General features: G+C 48.5%; 1 protein-coding gene across 5 annotated transcripts in view; it reads right to left on the minus strand.

The window, feature by feature from the left end:
- Window positions 1–18,218, minus strand: part of neo1a (neogenin 1a) — a 217,661-nt gene extending 199,443 nt beyond the window's left edge. For all 5 annotated transcript variants that reach the window (XM_068015647.1, XM_068015645.1, XM_068015648.1 and 2 more), the window contains exon 1: window positions 17,967–18,218. In XM_068015647.1, coding sequence (XP_067871748.1) covers window positions 17,967–18,030 — 64 coding nt within the window. In that variant the 5' untranslated portion in view covers window positions 18,031–18,218. The remainder of the gene's footprint in view (window positions 1–17,966) is intronic.
- Between the last annotated feature and the right edge of the window lie 1,759 nt (window positions 18,219–19,977).

A 19,977-nucleotide genomic window follows, 5' to 3' on the forward strand; every position in this document is an offset into this window, starting at 1 on the left:
TTCGCTAGAGTTTAGAAGAATGAGAGGGGATCTCATAGAAACCTATAAAATTCTAACTGGACTGGACAGACTAGATGCAGGAAGGATGTTCCCGATGGCGGGGGAGTCCAGGACCAGGGGTCACAGTCTAAGGATAAGGGGTTAGCCATTTAGGAATGAGATGAAGAGAGATTTCTTCACCCAGAGAGTGTTGAACCTGTGGAATTCTCTACCACGGAAAGCAGTTGAGGCCAAATCATTAAATATATTCAAGAAAGAGTTAGATATAGTTCTTAGGGCTAATGGGATCAAGGGATACGGGGAGAAAGTGGGACCAGGGTACTGAGTTTGGATGATCAGCCATGATCGTATTGAATGGCGGACCAGGCTCGAAGGGCCGAATGGCCTACTCCTGCTCCTATTTTTCTATGTTTTTACGTGACCTTGTGAATAAAAAGACTGTACAGTGTAGCATTGAGCCACATCAATTAGGAAGACCCCATACCTCAGCAGGGCAACGTGTGATGCCCATCAACCTGTGCCAGAACAGCTTGTTGATGCCATCTAATCTCACATGAAGAATGGGCAAGGTTTCAGAAGGCTGTTAGTATCAATGGATCCAAATGGCAGGAAGAGTCAACATCTCCAGGACACAAATGCATGGGCAAAATATAGTTGTGGTACCAGTTAGTGACTGGATGTGCATCCAATAACTAGTTTTTAAAGTGAACTCCAGCTGGTCTGGAGACAGATGCTCTGTGAAAATCAAAGGCATCTTGCATGATACAGCGAAATAACAATTTATTTTGCCCTCATAAGTGTTTGTTTTCTTCCTCCCAGCGGACCATTTCCAGAAACCGACTGATATCACCCACATGGCCACTTCTCAAACATGCATTTCAACTGATCGCGTTGGTAGTGTTGCATTGATGTGAGACATGGCTTAGTGGGTAGCACTCCTATCTCCAAATTCGAGAGGTGTGGGTTCAAGCCCCACTCCAGACCTAAGCAGAGAATCTAGACTGACATTCTGAGTGCAATACTGACAGAATGCTGCACTGTCAAAGGTGCTGTCTTTCATATGAGATATTAAACTAAGGCCTTACCCACCCTCATGAGTGGGTGTAAAAGATCACATGGCACTGTTGGAAAACGAGCAGGGGTGTTCTCCCTGGCATCTTGAGCCAATATTTACCCAGCAACTAACATAATTTAAAAAAAAAGGGGGTTTTTTTGTTCATGGGATGTGGGCTTCGCTGACTAGCCCAGTATTTATTGCCCATCCCTAATTGCCCTTGAGAAGGTGCTGGTGAGCTGCCTTCTTGAACCGCTGCAGTCCATGTGGGGTAGGTACACCCACAGTGCTGTTAGGAAGGGAGTTCCAGGATTTGACAGTGAAGGAACGGTGATATAGTTCCAGGTCAGGATTGTGTGTGGCTTGGTGGGGAACTTGCAGGTGGTGGTGTTCCCATGCATCTGCTGCCCTTGTCCTTCTCGTTGGTAGAGGTTGCGGGTTTGGAAGGTGCTGTCTAAGGAGCCTTGGTGAGTTGCTGCAGTGCATCTTGTAGATGGTACACACTGCTGCCACTGTGCGTCGGTGGTGGAGGGAGTGAATGTTTGTGGATGGGGTGCCAATCAACCAGGCTGCTTTGTCTTGGATGGTGTCGAGCTTCTTGAGTGTTGTTGGAGCTGCACCCATCCAGGCAAGTGGAGAGTATTCCATCACACTCCTGACTTGTGCTTGTAGATGGTGGACAGGCTTTGGGGAGTCAGGAGGTGAGTTACTCACCACAGGATTCCGAGCCTCTGACCTTCTCAATATCACATTGCTATTTGTGCACATGTTGGCTGCTGAATTTCCTAATTTACAACGGTGACTACACTTCAAAAGTACTTCGGGACTTCTTGAGGTTGTGAAACACTCTCTACTTTCTTCTATTGTGCGGCACAATAGCTGATCCAAACTGATTCCTTACCCCATAGATACACATTCTAGCAGGAGTCTCTAGACATTAATCAGGAGCAGGAGCCTGGCTGATTCCCCCCATCTCTCTAACCCAGGGGTCACTGGACAGGAGCAGGAACCCTGACTGATTTCCTCCCTCTCTCTAACCCAGGGGTTACTGGACAGTGATCACAGGAAATAAGATCCATTCGGCCCATCAAGCCTGCTCTGCTATTCAAACAGATAATGGCCGATCATCTACCTCTACGCCATTTTTCCCCACTATCTCCATATCCCTTGATATCAAAGAACAAAGAACAGTACAGCACAGGAACAGGCCATTCGGCCCTCCAAGTCTGCGCCGATCTTGATGCCTGCCTAAACTAAAACTTTCTGCACTTCCTGGGTCCGTATCCCTCTATTCCCATCCTATTCATGTATTTGTCACGATGCCTCTTAAACGACTCTATGGTATCTGCTTCCACCATCTCCCCTGGCAACAAGTTCCAGGCACTCACCACCCTCTGTGTAAAGAACTTGCCTCGCACATCCCCTCTAAACTTTGCCCCTCTCACCTTAAACCTATGTGCCCTAGTAACTGACTCTTCCACCCTGGGAAAAAGCTTCTGACTATCCACTCTGTCCACGCCGCTCATAACTTTGTAAACCTCTATCATGTCGCCCCTCCACCTCCATCGTTCCAGTGAAAACAATCTGAGTTTATCCAACCTCTCCTCATAGCTAATGCCCTCCAGACCAGGCAACATCCTGGTAAACCTCTTCTGTACCCTCTCCAAAGCCTCCACGTCCTTCTGGTAGTGTGGTGACCAGAATTGCACACAATATTCTAAGTGTGGCCTAACTAAAGTTCTGTACAGCTGCAGCATGACTTGCCTATATTTATACTCAATGCCCCGACCGATGAAGGCAAGCATGCCATATGCCTTCTTGACTACCTTATCCACCTGCGTTGCCACTTTCAGTGACCTGTGGACTTGTACGCCCAGATCTCTCTGCCTGTCAATACTCCTAAGGGTTCTGCCATTTACTGTTACTTCCCACCTGTATTCGATCTTCCAAAATGCATTACCTCACATTTGTCCGAATTAAACTCCATCTGCCATTTCTCCGCCCAGGTCTCCAACCGATCTATATCCTGCTGTATCCTCTGACAATCCTCATCACTGTCCGCAACTCCACCAACCTTTGTGTCGTCCGCAAACTTACTAATCAGACCAGCTACATTTTCCTCCAAATCATTTATATATACTACAAACAGCAAAGGTCCCATCACGGATCCCTGCGGAACACCACTAGTCACAGCCCTCCATTCAGAAAAGCACCCTTCCACTGCTACCCTCTGTCTTCTATGACCGAGCCAGTTCTGTATCCATCTTGCCAGCTACCCTCTGATCCCATGTGACTTCACCTTTTGTATCAGTCTGCCATGAGGGACCTTGTCAAAGGCTTTACTGAAGTCCACATAGATAACATCCACTGCCCTTCCTTCATCAATCATCTTTGTCACTTCCCCAAAAAACTCAATCAAATTAGTGAGACACGACCTCCCCTTCACAAAACCATGCTGCCTCTCGCTAATAAGTCCATCTGTTTCCAAATGGAAGTAAATCCTGTCCCGAAGAATCCTCTCCAATAATTTCCCTACCATCGACGTAAGGCTCACCGGCCTATAATTTCCTGGATTATCCTTGCTACCCTTCTTAAACAAAGGAACAACATTGGCTATTCTCCAGTCCTCTGGGACCTCACCTATAGCCAATGAGTATGCAAAGATTTCTATCAAGGCCCCAGCAATTTCTTCCCTTGCCTCCCTCAGTATTCTGGGGTAGATCCCATCAGGCCCTGGGGACTTATCTACCTTAATGCTTTGCAAGACACCCAACACCTCCTCCATTTTGATAATGAGATGACTGAGACTATCTACACTTCCTTCCCTAGGCTCATCATCCACCAAGTCCTTCCTCCTTGGTGAATACTGATGCAAAGTACTCATTTAGTACCTCGCCCATTTCCTCTGGCTCCACACATAGCTTCCCTTCTCTGTCCTTGAGTGGGCCAACCCTTTCCATGGTTACCCTCTTGCTCTTTATATATGTATAAAAAGCCTTGGGATTTCCTTAATCCTGTTTGCCAATGACTTCTCATAACCCCTTATCGCCCTCCTGACTCCTTGCTTAAGTTCCTTCCTACTGTCTTTATATTCCTCAAGGGATTCGTCTGTTCCTAGCCTTCCAGCCCTTACAAATGCTTCCTTTTTCTTTTTGACGAGGCTCACAATATCCCGCGTTATCCAAGGTTCCCGAAACTTGCCAAACTTATCCTTCTTTCTCACAGGAACATGCTGGTCCTGGATTCTAATCAACTGACGTTTGAAAGACTCCCACATGTCAGATGTTGATTTACCCTCAAACAGCCGCCCCCAATCTAAATTCTTCAGTTCCTGCCTAATATTGTTATAATTAGCCTTCCCCCAATTTAGCACCTTCACCCGAGGACTACTCTTATCCTTATCCACAAGTACCTTAAAACTTATGGAATTATGGTCACTGCTCCCGAAATGCTCCCCGACTGAAACTTCTCCCACCTGGCCGGGCTCATTCCCCAGTACCAAGTCCAGTACGGCCCCTTCCCTCGTTGGACTATCTACATATTGTTTCAAGAAGCCCTCCTGGATGCTCCTTACAAATTCAACACAAATGCCCCGTCGAAGCCCCTAGCACTAAGTGAGTCCCAGTCAATATAGGGGAAGTTAAAATCACCCACCACTACAACCCTGTTACCTTTACATTTTTCCAAAATCTGTCTACATATCTGCTCCTCTACCTCCCGCTGGCTGTTGGGAGGCCTGTAGTAAACCCCCAACATCGTGACTGCACCTTTCCTATTCCTGAGCTCCACCCATATTGCCTCGCTGCATGACCCCTCCGAGGTGTCCTCCCGCAGTACAGCTGTGATATTCTCCTTAACCAGTAATGCAACTCCCCCACCCCTTATACATCCCCCTCTATCCCGCCTGAAGCTTCTAAATCCTGGAACATTTAGCTGCCAATCCTGTCCTTCCCTCAACCAAGTCTCTGTAATAGCAACAACATCATAGTTCCAAGTACTAATCCAAGCTCTAAGTTCATCTGCCTTACCTGTTATACTTCTTGCATTGAAACAAATGCATTTCAGACCACCAGTCCCGCTGTGATCCGCAACATCTCCCTGCCTGCTCTTCCTCTTAGTCTTACTGGCCTTATTTACTAGTTCCCCTTCATTTATTTCACTTGCTGTCCTACTGCTCTGGTTCCCACCCCCCTGCCACACTAGTTTAAACCCTCCCGAGTGACGCTAGCAAACCTCGCAGCCAGGATATTTGTGCCCCTCCAGTTTAGATGCAACCTGTCCTTCTTGTACAGGTCCCATCTGTCCCTGAAGAGATCCCAATGGTCCAGATATCTGAAAACCTCCCTTCTACACCAGCTGTTCGGCCACGTGTTTAGCTGCACTATCTTCCTATTTCTAGCCTCACTGGCACGTGGCACAGGGAGTAATCCCGAGATTACAACCATAGAGGTCCTGTTTTTTAACTTTCCACCTAACTCCCTAAACTCCCCCTGCAGGACCTCGTCACTCTTCCTGCCTATGTCGTTGGTACCGATGTGTACCACAACCTCTGGCTGTTCACCCTCCCCCTTCAGAATGCCCCCTGTCTGTTCAGAGACATCCTTGACCCTGGCACCAGGGAGGCAACATACCATCCTGGAGTCTCTTTCACGTCCACAGAAGTGCCTGTCTGTGCCCCTGACCATAGAGTCCCCTATAACTATTGCTCTTCTGCGCTTTGTCCCTCCCTGCTGAACAACAGTGCCAGCCGTGGTGCCACTGCTCTGGTATCGATTCCTGTCTTGAACATGCTCAATGATTGAGCATCCACAGCCCTCTGGAGTAGAGAATTAATGACTTGGAGGTTGGGGGCAGAGTGTAACATACCCAAATTTGCTGACGATACAAAAATAGGTGGGAGGGCCTGTTGTGATGGAGACATAAGGAATCTGCAAGGGGATATAGATAGGTTAAGTGAGTGGGCAGAAACTTGGCAGATGGAGTTTAATGTAGGAAAGTGTGAGGTCATGCACTTTGGCCGGAAGAATCAAAAGGCAGATTATTATTTAGATGGAGAGAGACTCCAAAAAAGTGCAGCACAGAGGGATCTGGGTGTTCTTGTGCATAAAACACAAAAAGTTAGCATGCAGGTGCAGCAAGTAATTAAGAAGGCAAATGGAATTTTGATCTTTATTGCGAGGGGTTTGGAGTTTAAAAATAGGGAAGTCTTGTTACAAATGTACAGGGTGTTGGTGAGGCCGCACCTGCAGTACTGTGTACAGTTTTGGTTCCCGTATTTAAGGAAGGATATACTGGCATTGGAGGCAGTTTAAAAGAAATTCACTAGGCTGATTCCTGGGATTAAGGGGTTGACTTATCAAGAACGGCTAAACAGGTGAGGCGTTTATTCATTAAAGTTTAGAAGAATGGGGGGTGATATTATTGAAACGTTCAAGATTCTGAGGGGGCTTGACAGGGTAGATGTTGAGAAGATGTTTCCACTAGTGGGGGAATCTCAAACTAGGGGACATAGTTACAGAATAAGGGGAAACTCATTTAAAAAACTGAATGTGAAGGAATTTCTTCTCTCAGAGGGTGGTGAATGTCTGGAATTCTCTGCCCCAGAGAGTTGCGGAGGCTAGATCACAGAAAGTATTTAAAGAGGAGGTAGATAGATTTTTGAAATATCGGGGAGTTGAGGGCTATGAGGAGCTGGCACGAAAGAGGAGTTGAGGTCTGGGGCAGATCAGCTATGATCTTATTGAATGGCAGGGCAGGCTTGAGGGGCCGAATGGCCTACTCCTGCTCCTATTTCTTATCTTCTTATGTTCTAATTCCACAGATTCACCACCCTTTGAGTAAATAAATTCCTCCTCATCTCAGTTTTAAATGGCCATCCCCTTATTGTGAGACTGTGTCTCACACACCAGCCAGACATAACATCCTATCTGCACCCACCCTGTCACGCCCTGTAAGAATTTTGGGGTAGCACAGTGGCGCAGTGGTTAGCACCGCAGCCTCACAGCTCCAGCGACCCGGCTTCAGTTCTGGGTACTGCCTGTGCGGAGTTTGCAAGTTCTCCCAGTGACCGCGTAGGTTTCCACCCACAGCCAAAGACTTGCAGGTTGATAGGTAAATTGGCCATTGTAAATTGCCCCTAGTGTAGGTAGGCGGTAGGAGAATGGTGGGGATGTGGTAGAGAATATGGGGTTAATGTAGGATTACTATAAATGGGTGGTTGTTGGTCGGCAGAGACTCGATGGGCCGAAGGGCCTCTTTCAGTGCTGTATCTCTAAATAAAATAAAAATGAGATTGCCTCTCATTCTTCGAAACTCTAGAGAATACAGACCCAATTTCTGCATGCTCTCCTCATACGACAATCCTGCCATCCCAGGGATTAGTCTGGTGAACCACTGCTGCACTCCCTCTATGGCAAGTATATCCTTCCTTAGATAAGGAGACCAAAACTGTACACAATACTCCAGGTGCGGTCTCACCAAGGCTTTATACAATTGAAGTAATACATCTTTACTCCTGTAATCAAATCCCTTTGCAATGAAGGCCAACCTACCATTTGCCTTCTTAATTGCTTGCTGCACCTGCATACTAACTTTTAGTAATTGAAACAGCAAGTGCTGGAAATACTCAACAGGTCTGGCAGCATCTGTGGAGAAAGAAGCAGAGTTAACGTTTCAGGTCAGTGACCTTTCATCAGAACTAGCTTTTAGTGACTCATGAACAAGGACACCCAGGTCTCTTTGGATATCAACAACTCCCAACCTCTCACCATTTAAGAAATATTCTGCCTTGCTGTTTTTTCTACCAAAGTAGATCACTTCACACATTCACATTGTAGTCTATCTGCCATGTTCTTGTCCATTCACTTAGCCTGTCCAAATCTCCATGAAGCCTCCTTGCAATCCCCTCACAGCTTCCATTCCCACCTAGTTTTGTGTCATCTGCAAATTTGGAAATATTACATTTGGTCCCCATATCCAAATCATTTATATAGATTGTGAACAGCTGTGGCCCAAGCACTGATCCTTGCGGTACCCCACTAGTAACAGCCTGCCATCCTGAGAATGACCCATTTATTCCTACTCTCTGCTTTCTCTCTGTTAATTAATTCTCAATCCATTGCAGTATATTACCCCCAATCCCATGTGCTCTAATTCTGTTTACTAACCTCCTGTGTGGGACATTATCAAAAGCTTTCTGAAAATCCAAATACACCATATCCTAATGGAAGCAGTAAAAGATGCCAAGTTGCACGACGTCTTCAGCAACCTTGCAGACGGAGTGCAGCGTAGATACACCTGGTCAAGACCGGATGGGTCTGCCCGTTCCAGGATTGACTTCCTGTCTGTGTCCCGTGCTTTCACGGTCAGATCCACCAACGTTAAGCCGGTGTTCTTCTCTGACCACTGCCTCTTACTGACCAACTATCACCTACAGGATGACCAGCGGGTTGGCAGGGGGACATGGAAGCTGAATGTCACACTGCTAGCCCCAGAGAACGTTGAGGAACTCAAAAGGGATTACAAAGGTTGGAGAACCGTGAAACCCCTCTTTGAGTCTCCAGTGCACTGGTGGGAAGCGATCAAGCGAACATCAAGAGGTTCTTTATCTTCAAGGGTGTTCAGAAGGTGAGAGAGAGACAGAGGGAAATGTCCCGACTCCAGAAAAGAATGCAAAATCTGCTCTGGCTGCAGTCGATGGGGGTCGAGGTCAAGGAGGATCTCCAAGAGGTGAAGAGCCAGCAGGCCTCGCTCTTTGCCACGGAGGCCTCCAAGATCATCTTCCGGTCCAGAGTCTGCTCCGTTGAGCAGGATGAGACGTGCTCGCGTTACTTCTTCCAAAAGGTACACAGAGAGAGCTCTGTTATCAGCAGCCTGAAGGAAAAGGACGGCTCGGTAACGTCTTCACAGTCTGACATACTAAGGATCAGCAAATCCTTTTATGCTGGGCTATACGACGTGAAATCCACAGACAGCAGAGCCTCTCAGTCTTTTCTGTCATCTATCATGGAGGTTTTAGGTGACAGCACGCGGGAGAGTCTGGACAAACCGCGAACTCTGGACGCGAGTATGTTTCTGGCCGGCAGCATGTCAGAATCCATGAGGAAAGGCATCATCACCCTCATCCTTACACAGAGAGTGGTGGGTGCATGGAATGCACTGCCAGTGGTGGTAGTAGAAGCAGATACATTAGGGACATTTAAGCGACTCTTGGATAGGTACATGGATCATAGTAGAATGAAGGGTATGTAGGTAGTTTGATCTTAGAGTAGGTTAAAGGGTCGGCACAACATTGTGGGCCGAAGGGCCTGCAGTGTGCTGTACTGTTCTATGTTCTATCTACAAGCAGAAGGGGGAAGAGGGCAGAAATCAGAAATTGGCGGCCCATCTCACTGCTTAATGTTGACTACAAGATTCTGTCCAAAGTCATCACCAGTTGGGTCAAGTCTGCTCTGGAGTTGGTGATTCACCCTGATCAGACCTGCACCTTACCCAGCAGGAAGATCTCTGATAGTCTCGCACTACTAAAGGAAACAATCACCTATGTATGGGACAGGAGCAGTGGACACCTGCCTCATCAGCCTGGACGAGGAGAAGGCTTTTGACAGGATATCGCACACCTACATGATGGACGTGCTTTCCAAAATGGGGTTTGGGGATGGAATCCGCAATTGGATCAAACTGCTCTACACAAACATCACTAGCGCAGTCTCAATCAATGGGTGGGAATCCGAAAGATTCCTGATCAAATCTGGAGTCAGACAGGGCTGTCCTCTCTGCCCTGTCTTGTTTGTTTGCTGTATTGAACCCTTTGCTGAGTCTATTAGGAAGGATGCGAGCATAAGAGGGGTGACAATCCCAGGCAGTGGAGGCACTCAGGTTAAAACCTCCCTGTACACGGATGACGTCGCCGTCTTCTGCTCGGATCCGCTGTCCATTCGCAGACTGATGAGCATCTGCGACCAGTTCAAACTGGCCTTGGGAGCCAAAGTAAATCGTGGCAAGAGTGAGGCCATGTTCTTTGGGAACTGGGCTGACCGATCCTTTGTCCCCTTCACCATCAGGTCAGACTACCTGAAGGTGCTGGGGATATGGTTCAGAGGGGCTGTGGCATATGCCAAAAGCTGGAAGGAGCGAGTAGCTAAGGTACAACATAAGCTGAGCATGTGGGGGCAGCGATCTCTCTCCATTGTGGGTAAGAACCTGGTCATCAGGTGCGAGGTGCTCATGTTGTTGCTGTCTGTGGTGCAGGTCTGGCCCATACCCCATTCCTGCGCTGTGGCTGTCACCCGAGCCATCTTCCGCTTTATCTGGAAATCCAAAATGGGCCGTGTCTGGAGGGAAACGATGTTCAAACCTCTGGATAAGGGCAGGAAAAATGTACCCAACGTCGCCCTCATCCTGATTGCCTTTGTGTGCGGCTGTGTCAAGCTGTGCGTAGAGCCCCAGTACACAAACACCAAGTGTCACTACGTGCTGAGGTTCTATCTGTCCCCGGTGTTGCGAAGGATGGGCCTGGTCACATTGCTGCGGAACGTTCCATGCAGTTGGACTGTGCTGTACCACCTATCCTTCGTGGAAAAGTTTGTGCAGCAAAACACCTTTGACCACCGATCCATCAGGCAGTGGTCTGCATGGAACGTCCTCAAGGCCCTAAAGGAAAAGGAGATGGTGGATCCTGTTGGATGGGTCCCCGAGCAGTTTGCCAAAGTCATTTGGCAGAATGCCTTATCACCAGAACTCTCAAACAAGCACCAAGACGTAGCTTGGCTGGTGGTGAGAAGGGCCCTCCCTGTCAGATCCTTCCTGCACGCCCGGAATCTCACTGCCTCCATACAAAGAACAAAGAGAACAAAGAAAATTACAGCACAGGAACAGGCCCTTCGGCCTCCAAGCCTGCGCCGATCCAGATCCTCTATCTAAACATGTCGCCTATTTTCTAAGGGTCTGTATCTCTTTGCTTCCTGCCCATTCATGTATCTGTCTAGATACATCTTAAAAGACGCTATCGTGCCCGCGTCTACCACCTGCGCTGGCAACGCGTTCCAGGCAGCCACCACCCTCTGCGTAAAGAACTTTCCACGCATATCCCCCCTAGACTTTTCCCCTCTCACTTTGAACTCGTGACCCCTAGTAATTGAATCCCCCACTCTGGGAAAAAGCTTCTTGCTATCCACCCTGTCTATACCTCTCATGATTTTGTACACCTCAATCAGGTCCCCCCTCAACCTCCGTCTTTCTAATGAAAATAATCCTAATCTGCTCAACCACTCTTCATAGCTAGCGCCCTCCAGACCAGGCAACATCCTGGTGAACCTCCTCTGCACCCTCTCCAAAGCATCTACATCCTTTTGGTAATGAGGAGACCAGAACTGCACGCAGTATTCCAAATGTGGCCGAACCAAAGTCTTATACAACTGTAACATGACCTGCCAACCCTTGTACTCAATACCCCGTCCGATGAAGGAAAGCATGCCGTATGCCTTCTTGACCACTCTATTGACCTGCGTTGCCACCTTCAGGGAACAATGGACCTGAACACCCAAATCTCTCTGTACATCAATTTTCCCCAGGACTTGTCCATTTACTGTATAGTTCACTCTTGAATTGGATCTTCCAAAATGCATCACCTCGCATTTGCCCTGATTGAACTCCATCTGCCATTTCTCTGCCCAACTCTCCAATCTATCTATATTCTGCTGTATTCTCTGACAGTCCCCTTCACTATCTGCTACTCCACCAAGTCTGCAAACTTGCTAATCAGACCACCTATACTTTCCTCCAAATCATTTATGTATATCACAAACAACAGTGGTCCCAGCACGGATCCCTGTGGAACACCACTGGTCACACGTCTCCATTTTGAGAAACTCCCTTCCACTCCTACTCTCTGTCTCCTGTTGCCCAGCCAGTTCTTTATCCATCCAGCTAGTACACCCTGGACCCCATGCGACTTCACTTTCTCCATCAGCCTACCATGGGGAACCTTATCAAACGCCTTACTGAAGTCCATGTATATGACATCTACAGCCCTTCCCTCATCAATCAACTTTGTCACTTCCTCAAAGAATTCTATTAAGTTGGTAAGATATGACTTTCCCTGCACAAAACCATGTTGCCTATCACTGATAAGCCCATTTTCTTCCAAATGGGAATAGATCCTATCCCTCAGTATCTTCTCCAGCAGCTTCCCTACCACTGACGTCAGGCTCACCGGTCTATAATTACCTGGATTATCCCTGCTACCCTTCTTAAACAAGGGGACAACATTAGCAATTCTCCAGTCCTCCGGGACCTCACCCGTGTTTAAGGATGCTGCAAAGATATCTGTTAAGGCCCCAGCTATTTCCTCTCTCGCTTCCCTCAGTAACCTGGGATAGATCCCATCCGGACCTGGGGACTTGTCCACCTTAATGCCTTTTAGAATACCCAACACTTCCTCCCTCCTTATGCCGACTTGACCTAGAGTAATCAAACATCTGTCCCTAACCTCAACATCCGTCATGTCCCTCTCCTCGGTGAATGCAAAGTACTCGTTTAGAATCTCACCCATTTTCTCTGACTCCACGCATAACTTTCCTCCTTTGTCCTTGAGTGGGCCAATCCTTTCTCTAGTTACCCTCTTGCTCCTTATATATGAATAAAAGGCTTTGGGATTTTCCTTAACCCTGTTTGCTAAAGATATTTCATGACCCCTTTTAGCCCTCTTAATTCCTCGTTTCAGATTGGTCCTACATTCCCGATATTCTTCCAAAGCTTCGTCTTTCTTCAGCCGCCTAGACCTTATGTATGCTTCCTTTTTCCTCTTAGCTAGTCTCACAATTTCACCTGTCATCCATGGTTCCCTAATCTATCCCTCATTTCTATCCCTCATTTTCACAGGAACATGTCTCTCCTGCACGCTAATCAACCTCTCTTTAAAAGCCTCCCACATATCAAATGTGGATTTACCTTCAAACAGCTGCTCCCAATCTACATTCTCCAGCTCCTGCCGAATTTTGGTATAGTTGGCCTTCCCCCAATTTAGCACTCTCCCTTTGGGACCACTCTCGTCTTTGTCCATGAGTATTCTAAAACTAACGGAATTGTGATCACTATTCCCAAAGTAGTCCCCTACTGAAACTTCAACCACCTGGCCGGGCTCATTTCCCAACACCAGGTCCAGTATGGCCCCTTCCCGAGTTGGACTATTTACATACTGCTCTAGAAAACCCTCCTGGATGCTCCTTACAAATTCTACTCCATCTAGACCTCTAACACTAAGTGAATCCCAGTCAATGTTGGGAAAATTAAAATCTCCTATCACCACCACCCTGTTGCTCCTACATCTTTCCATAATCTGTTTACATATTTGTACCTCTATCTCACGCTCGCTGTTGGGAGGCCTGTAGAACAGCCCCAACATTGTTACCGCATCCTTCCTATTTCTGAGTTCTGCCCATATTGCCTCACTGCTCAAGTCCTCCATAGTGCCCTCCTTCAGCACAGCTGTGATATCCTCTTTGACCAGTAATGCAACTCCTCCACCCCTTTTACCTCCCTCTCTATCCCGCCTGAAGCATCGATATCCTGGGATATTTAGTTGCCAATCATGCCCTTCCCTCAACCAAGTCTCAGTAATAGCAATAACATCATACTCCCAGGTACGAATCCAAGCCCTAAGTTCATCTGCCTTACCTACTACACTTCTTGCATTAAAACAAATGCACCTCAGACCACCAGTCCCTTTGCGTTCATCATCTGCTCCCTGTCTACTCTTCTCCTTAGTCACGCTGACTTCATTATCTAACATTTTTTTTTTGGTATCGTTACGTTTAGGGGGGGATTCTGACTTAGAGGCGTTCAGTCATAATCCCACAGATGGTAGCTTCGCACCATTGGCTCCTCAGCCAAGCACATACACCAAATGTCTGAACCTGCGGTTCCTCTCGTACTGAGCAGGATTACTATTGCAACAACACATCATCAGTCGGGTAAAACTAACCTGTCTCACGACGGTCTAAACCCAGCTCACGTTCCCTATTAGTGGGTGAACAATCCAACGCTTGGTGAATTCTGCTTCACAATGATAGGAAGAGCCGACATCGAAGGATCAAAAAGCGACGTCGCTATGAACGCTTGGTCGCCACAAGCAAGTTATCCCTGTGGTAACTTTTCTGACACCTCCTGCTTAAAACCCAAAAGGTCAGAAGGATCGTGAGGCCCCGCTTTCACGGTCTGTATTCATACTGAAAATCAAGATCAAGCGATCTTGAGGTGGCTGCGGTGGGGAAGAGACTCTTACCCATCTCCTTCTGGAATGCACCTTTGCAAAAGCAGGTGTGGAAAGAGATGCAGTGGTTTTTGTCAAGGTTCATCCCAAGCAGCTCTGTAACACAGGAGTCTGTGCTCTACGGGCTGTTCCCAGGGACGCACACTGAGATAAACATCAACTGCTGCTGGAGGACTATCAATTCAGCGAAAGACGCTGTTTGGTCTGCCCGAACCTTGCTGGTCTTCCAGTGCAAAGAGTTGTCCACGACCGAGTGTTGCAGACTGGCACATTCCAAGGTCCAGGACTACGTGCTGAGGGATGCACTAAAGCTTGGGGCAGCCGCCACAAAGGCTCAATGGGGAAAGGACAATGTGTAAGGTCCCCCCACCAAACTGAACCGAGGGGCTGGAACCTGTGTAAAACGCCTTGGGCTGTGTGCACCAAAATATGGTTTTGCTGTGTAATACAAATGTACATTGCACCTAAAATGGAATGGAAGGCTTGTGAGGCAACTCACATTCTGTATTGAAAAAAAATGATTTCTTTTGCACTTTCTGGAAGGTCAACTTGAAACTGTTTTGTAATGTATTTTTTAGATTTTTATGAATAAAGTATATTTTTGGGAAATAAAGGTCACACTCAATGGGGAAAGACCACTGTGTAAGGTCCTCCCGCTATAGTATACCGAGGGTCTGGAACCCGTGCAAAACCCCTCGGGCTGTATACACCAAAAAAAATTTTTGTAATATAATGCCAATGTACATTGCAGCCTCAAGGCGGGGCTAAAGTGTGGCGAGTCGAAGAGACGTAGCATTTGGCAGGAAAAAAGACAGAAGTGCAAGGGGAGAGCCAACTGTGCAACAGCCCCGACAAACAAATTTTTCTGCAGCACCTGTGGAAGAGTCTGTCACTCCAGAATTGGCCTTTATAGCCACTCCAGGCGCTGCTCCACAAACCACTGACCACCTCCAGGCGCTTACCCATTGTCTCTCGAGACAAGGAGGCCAAAGAGAACATTGCATATAAAATGGAACAGCAAGAGTTGTGAGGCAACTCATGTTTCTGTATCAAAGAAATCTGATCTCTATTGTACTTTCCAAAATGTGGAATTTGAACTGGTTTGTAATGTATTTTTGTAATGTTTTATGAATAAAGCATATTTTTGGAAAAAAAAAGTCACACTCACTGAAAGACTCACAAACAACTAGCCAATTGAGCATATTACTGGAACATGGAATAATTCCTACAAAAGTCAATGCTTTCAGGAGAGAAGGGGAAAATTGGGGAGCAGAAACACAAGGTACCTGAGAGCTGTGTGTGGCAGCTCCTAAGACTGAAGTACAATTCAAATATTTTTCAGAATTTGTACATTTGAATTAAATTTTTGACTTAAAGATGCCAAAGCTGGGAAATGGAGAACCTTTCCAACATTTCAAAACTAATCATCTCAAACACTCCCAGGGCAGGTACAGCACGGGGTTAGATACAGAGTAAAGCTCCCTCTACACTGTCCCCATCAAACACTCCCAGGGCAGGTACAGCACGGGGTTAGATACAGAGTAAAGCTCCCTCTACACTGTCCCCCATCAAACACTCCCAGGACAGGTACAGCACGGGGTTAGATACAGAGTAAATCTCCCTCTACACTGGTCCAGTCTATCCTTTGGTATTCGCTGCTCCACTCCCTGCAATTTTCCAGATTCTCTTTCTTAGTATCCCCTCACCAGTAATGCCAGTCACTTTCCCAACGATCACAATCTCCCTCCAAGAATCCCGAATCTCTCGGCAATATTCCTAGTCACTTCCACAGTATTCCCAGACAGCTCCCTCCCAGTGATATTTTTATTCTCTCCCTCGCTACCTCTGGTATCTCCCCTCAGTATTCCAGGTCTCTCTGTCCACTATTCTGGGTGTCAGGCCTCACTCTTCCCATTCTCTCCCTGCCCTGTAGGGTATTCCTAGTCTCTTTCCCCCATATTGCTTGTTCCTCTCCGCACTTCCAGTCTCTCTCTCCCCCACCATCTCTTTGGTAGTTCTGATTTCCTCCCTCAGCATTCTCAGTTTCTCTCTCTCACTATAATGGTGTCTCCAGGTATTCCCAGTCTCCATCTTACTATCCCAGAATTCCCAGTCCTTCTTCACTATCCTGGTCTCTTCGTATTCCCTCCCTCATCTGTATTCCCTCAGTATCCCAGTATTACCCCCCTCTCCGAGTATTTCCTCAGTATTCAATAAGCTCTCCCATTTCTGGTATATCGAAGTATTCCCTCCTTCTCTCAGTATTGCCTCATTATTCTTGTATCCCCTCCCTATCTTCCCTCATCAGTATTCCTTCATTATCCCAGTAGTCCCTCCTTCCCCTGGTGTAATCCGTACTATCCCAGTATTCCCTCATCTCCTTCCCCTGGTGTCATCCTTACTATCCCAGTATTCCCTCATCCCGGTATTCCTCCTCTCCCAGTAATCCCTCCTTCCCCTGGTGTAATCCTTACTATCCCAGTATTCCCTCATCATCCCGGTATTCCCTCCTTCCCCTGGTGTAACCCTTGCTATCCCAGTATTCCCTCATCATCCCGGTAGTCCCTCCTTCCCCTGGCGTAATCCTTACTATCCCAGTATTCCCTCATCATCCCGGTATTCCCTCCTTCCCCTGGCATAATCCTTACTATCCCAGTATTCCCTCCTTCCCCTGGTTTCATCCTTACTATCCCAGTATTCCCTCATCATCCTGGTATTCCCTCCTTCCCCTGGCATAATCCTTACTATCCCAGTATTCCCTCATCATCCCGGTATTCCCTCCTTCCCCTGGTGTAATCCTTACTATCCCAGTATTCCCTCATCATCCCGGTATTCCCTCCTTCCCCTGGCGTAATCCTTACTATCCCAGTATTCCCTCATCATCCCGGTATTCCCTCCTTCCCCTGGCATAATCCTTACTATCCCAGTATTCCCTCCTTCCCCTGGTTTCATCCTTACTATCCCAGTATTCCCTCATCATCCCAGTATTCCCTCATCATCCTGGTATTCCCTCCTTCCCCTGGCATAATCCTTACTATCCCAGTATTCCCTCATCATCCCGGTATTCCCTCCTTCCCCTGGCGTAATCCTTACTATCCCAGTATTCCCTCATCATCCCGGTATTCCCTCCTTTCCCTGGCATAATCCTTACTATCCCAGTATTCCCTCATCATCCCGGTATTCCCTCCTTCCCCTGGCGTAATCCTTACTATCCCAGTATTCCCTCATCATCCCGGTATTCCCTCCTTCCCCTGGCGTAATCCTTACTATCCCAGTATTCCCTCATCATCCCGGTATTCCCTCCTTCCCCTGGTTTCATCCTTACTATCCCGGTATTCCCTCCTTCCCCTGGTTTCATCCTTACTATCCCAGTATTCCCTCATCATCCCGGTATTCCCTCCTTCCCCTGGCGTAATCCTTACTATCCCAGTATTCCCTCATCATCCCGGTATTCCCTCCTTCCCCTGGTGTAATCCTTACTATCCCAGTATTCCCTCATCATCCCGGTATTCCCTCCTTCCCCTGGCGTAATCCTTACTATCCCAGTATTCCCTCATCATCCCGGTATTCCCTCCTTCCCCTGGTGTAATCCTTACTATCCCAGTATTCCCTCATCATCCCGGTATTCCCGGCCGCCTTTACCTGTGCCGGTGGCCGCGCTCAGTGCCGCCAGAGCCAGCATTAGCCGCAATCGGGACTCGGCCATCCTCCCGGCCTCGGCCCCGGGCCCTGGCCGCTCGTTGCTCCTGCGTCCCGACTCGCCGCCGCCGCCGCCGACCGTATCCGGGGAAAGAGCTGGGAGAGCGGAGAGGGAGCAGGAATCGGCCGGGACCGACGGACAATAACCAGCATGGAGGGGATCGGCCGCAAAACCCGGAGCGGAATCCGGAATCCCCACAGGAGCGGAGCGGAGTCACCGCGGAAAAACCCGGAGCGGAATCCGGAATCCCCACAGGAGCGGAGCGGAGTCACCGCGGAAAAACCCGGAGCGGAATCCGGAATCCCCACAGGAGCGGAGCGGAGTCACCGCGGAAAAACCCGGAGCGGAATCCGGCATCCCCACAGGAGCGGAGCGGAGTCACCGCGGAAAAACCCGGAGCGGAATCCGGCATCCCCACAGGAGCGGAGCGGAGTCACCGCGGAAAAACGCGGAGCGGAATCCGGCATCCCCACAGGAGCGGAGTCACCGCGGAAAAACCCGGAGCAGAATCCAGAATTCCCACAGGAGCTGAGCGCAGTCACCAGGGAAAACCTGGAGCCGAATCTGGAATCTCCACAGGAATGGAGTCAGCACTGAAAAACCCGGAGCAGAATCCAGAATTCCCACAGGAGCGGAGCCACCGCAAAAAAACCTGGAGCCGTATCCTGAATCTCCACAGGAACAGAGTCACTGTGGAAAAACCCAGAGCGTAATCCGGAATCTCCACAGGAGCGGAGGCACCGCTGAAAAACCCAGAGCAGAATCCAGAATCCCCACAGGAGCGGAGCGGAGCGACTACGGAAAAACCTGGAGCAGAATCACAGTGGAAAAAGCCAGAGCAGAATCCAGAATCCCCACAGGAGCGGAGTCACTGCGGAAAAACCCAGAGCGGAATCCAGAATTCCCACAGGAGCGGAGCAGAATCACAGTCAAAACTCAAGAGTAGAGTCTCCACAGGAGCGTAAAAACCCACAGCAGGAGCGGCACAGGAGCGGAGTCACCATGTCACAACCAGGAGCACAGTCTTCACAGGAGCGGGATCACCGCGGCAAAACCTAGAGCGGAATACAGAATCTCCATAGGAGCGGAGCGGAGTCACTACAACAAAACCAGGAGCAGTGACACAGTGGAAAAACCCAGAGTGGAGTCTCCACAGGAGCAGAGCAGAGTTACCGCAGCAAAACCTGGAGCGGAGACACAAAGGAAAAACCTGGAGCAGAGTCTCCACAGGAGTAGAGCGGGGTCACTGTGGCAAAATACTGAGGCGAATCTCAACAGGAGCAGAGCAGCGTCTCCACAGGAGCGGAGCTGGGTTACCGCGGCAAAACCCAGAGCGGCGTCTCCACAGGAGCGGAGCTGAATCACTGCGGCAAACCCCGAAACAGAATATGGGCTCTCCACAGGAGCGGAGCGGGGACACCGTGGCAAAATCCGGAGTGGCATCTCCACAGGAACAGAGTGGGATCACCGTGACAAAACCTGGAGCGGAGTCTCCACAGGAACAGAGCGGGGTCACCGCAGAAAAACCTGGAGCAGAGCGGGATCACTAAGGCTAAACCCGGATCGGAGTCTGGGCTCTCCACAGGAGCGGAGTGCAATCACCTCAGCAAAACCCACAGTGGAGTGTCCACAGGTGGTGAGCGGGGTCACCACGACAAATCCAGGGGCGGTGTTTAGGCCCTCCACAGGAGCGGAGCGGGATAACTGCAGCAAAACTCGGAGCAGAGTCCAGGCTCTCCACAGCAGTAGTGCTGGATCACTGCGGCAAAACCCAGACCGAAGCAATGAAAGCAACAAAATGGACTTAATCAGTACAACACCAGCAAAATCTGAAATGGAGCTCAGGACTTCAAAAGCAACAGATAAACTGGATAACCAAGCTGGTCTCATCATACAGCATTTCAGAACATGAGAACATCTAAAGTGCTTCATAGCCACTGAAGTACTTTTGAA

The sequence above is a fragment of the Heterodontus francisci genome, chromosome 35 (genome assembly GCF_036365525.1).
Source record: "Heterodontus francisci isolate sHetFra1 chromosome 35, sHetFra1.hap1, whole genome shotgun sequence".
NCBI classification, from domain to species: domain Eukaryota; kingdom Metazoa; phylum Chordata; class Chondrichthyes; order Heterodontiformes; family Heterodontidae; genus Heterodontus; species Heterodontus francisci.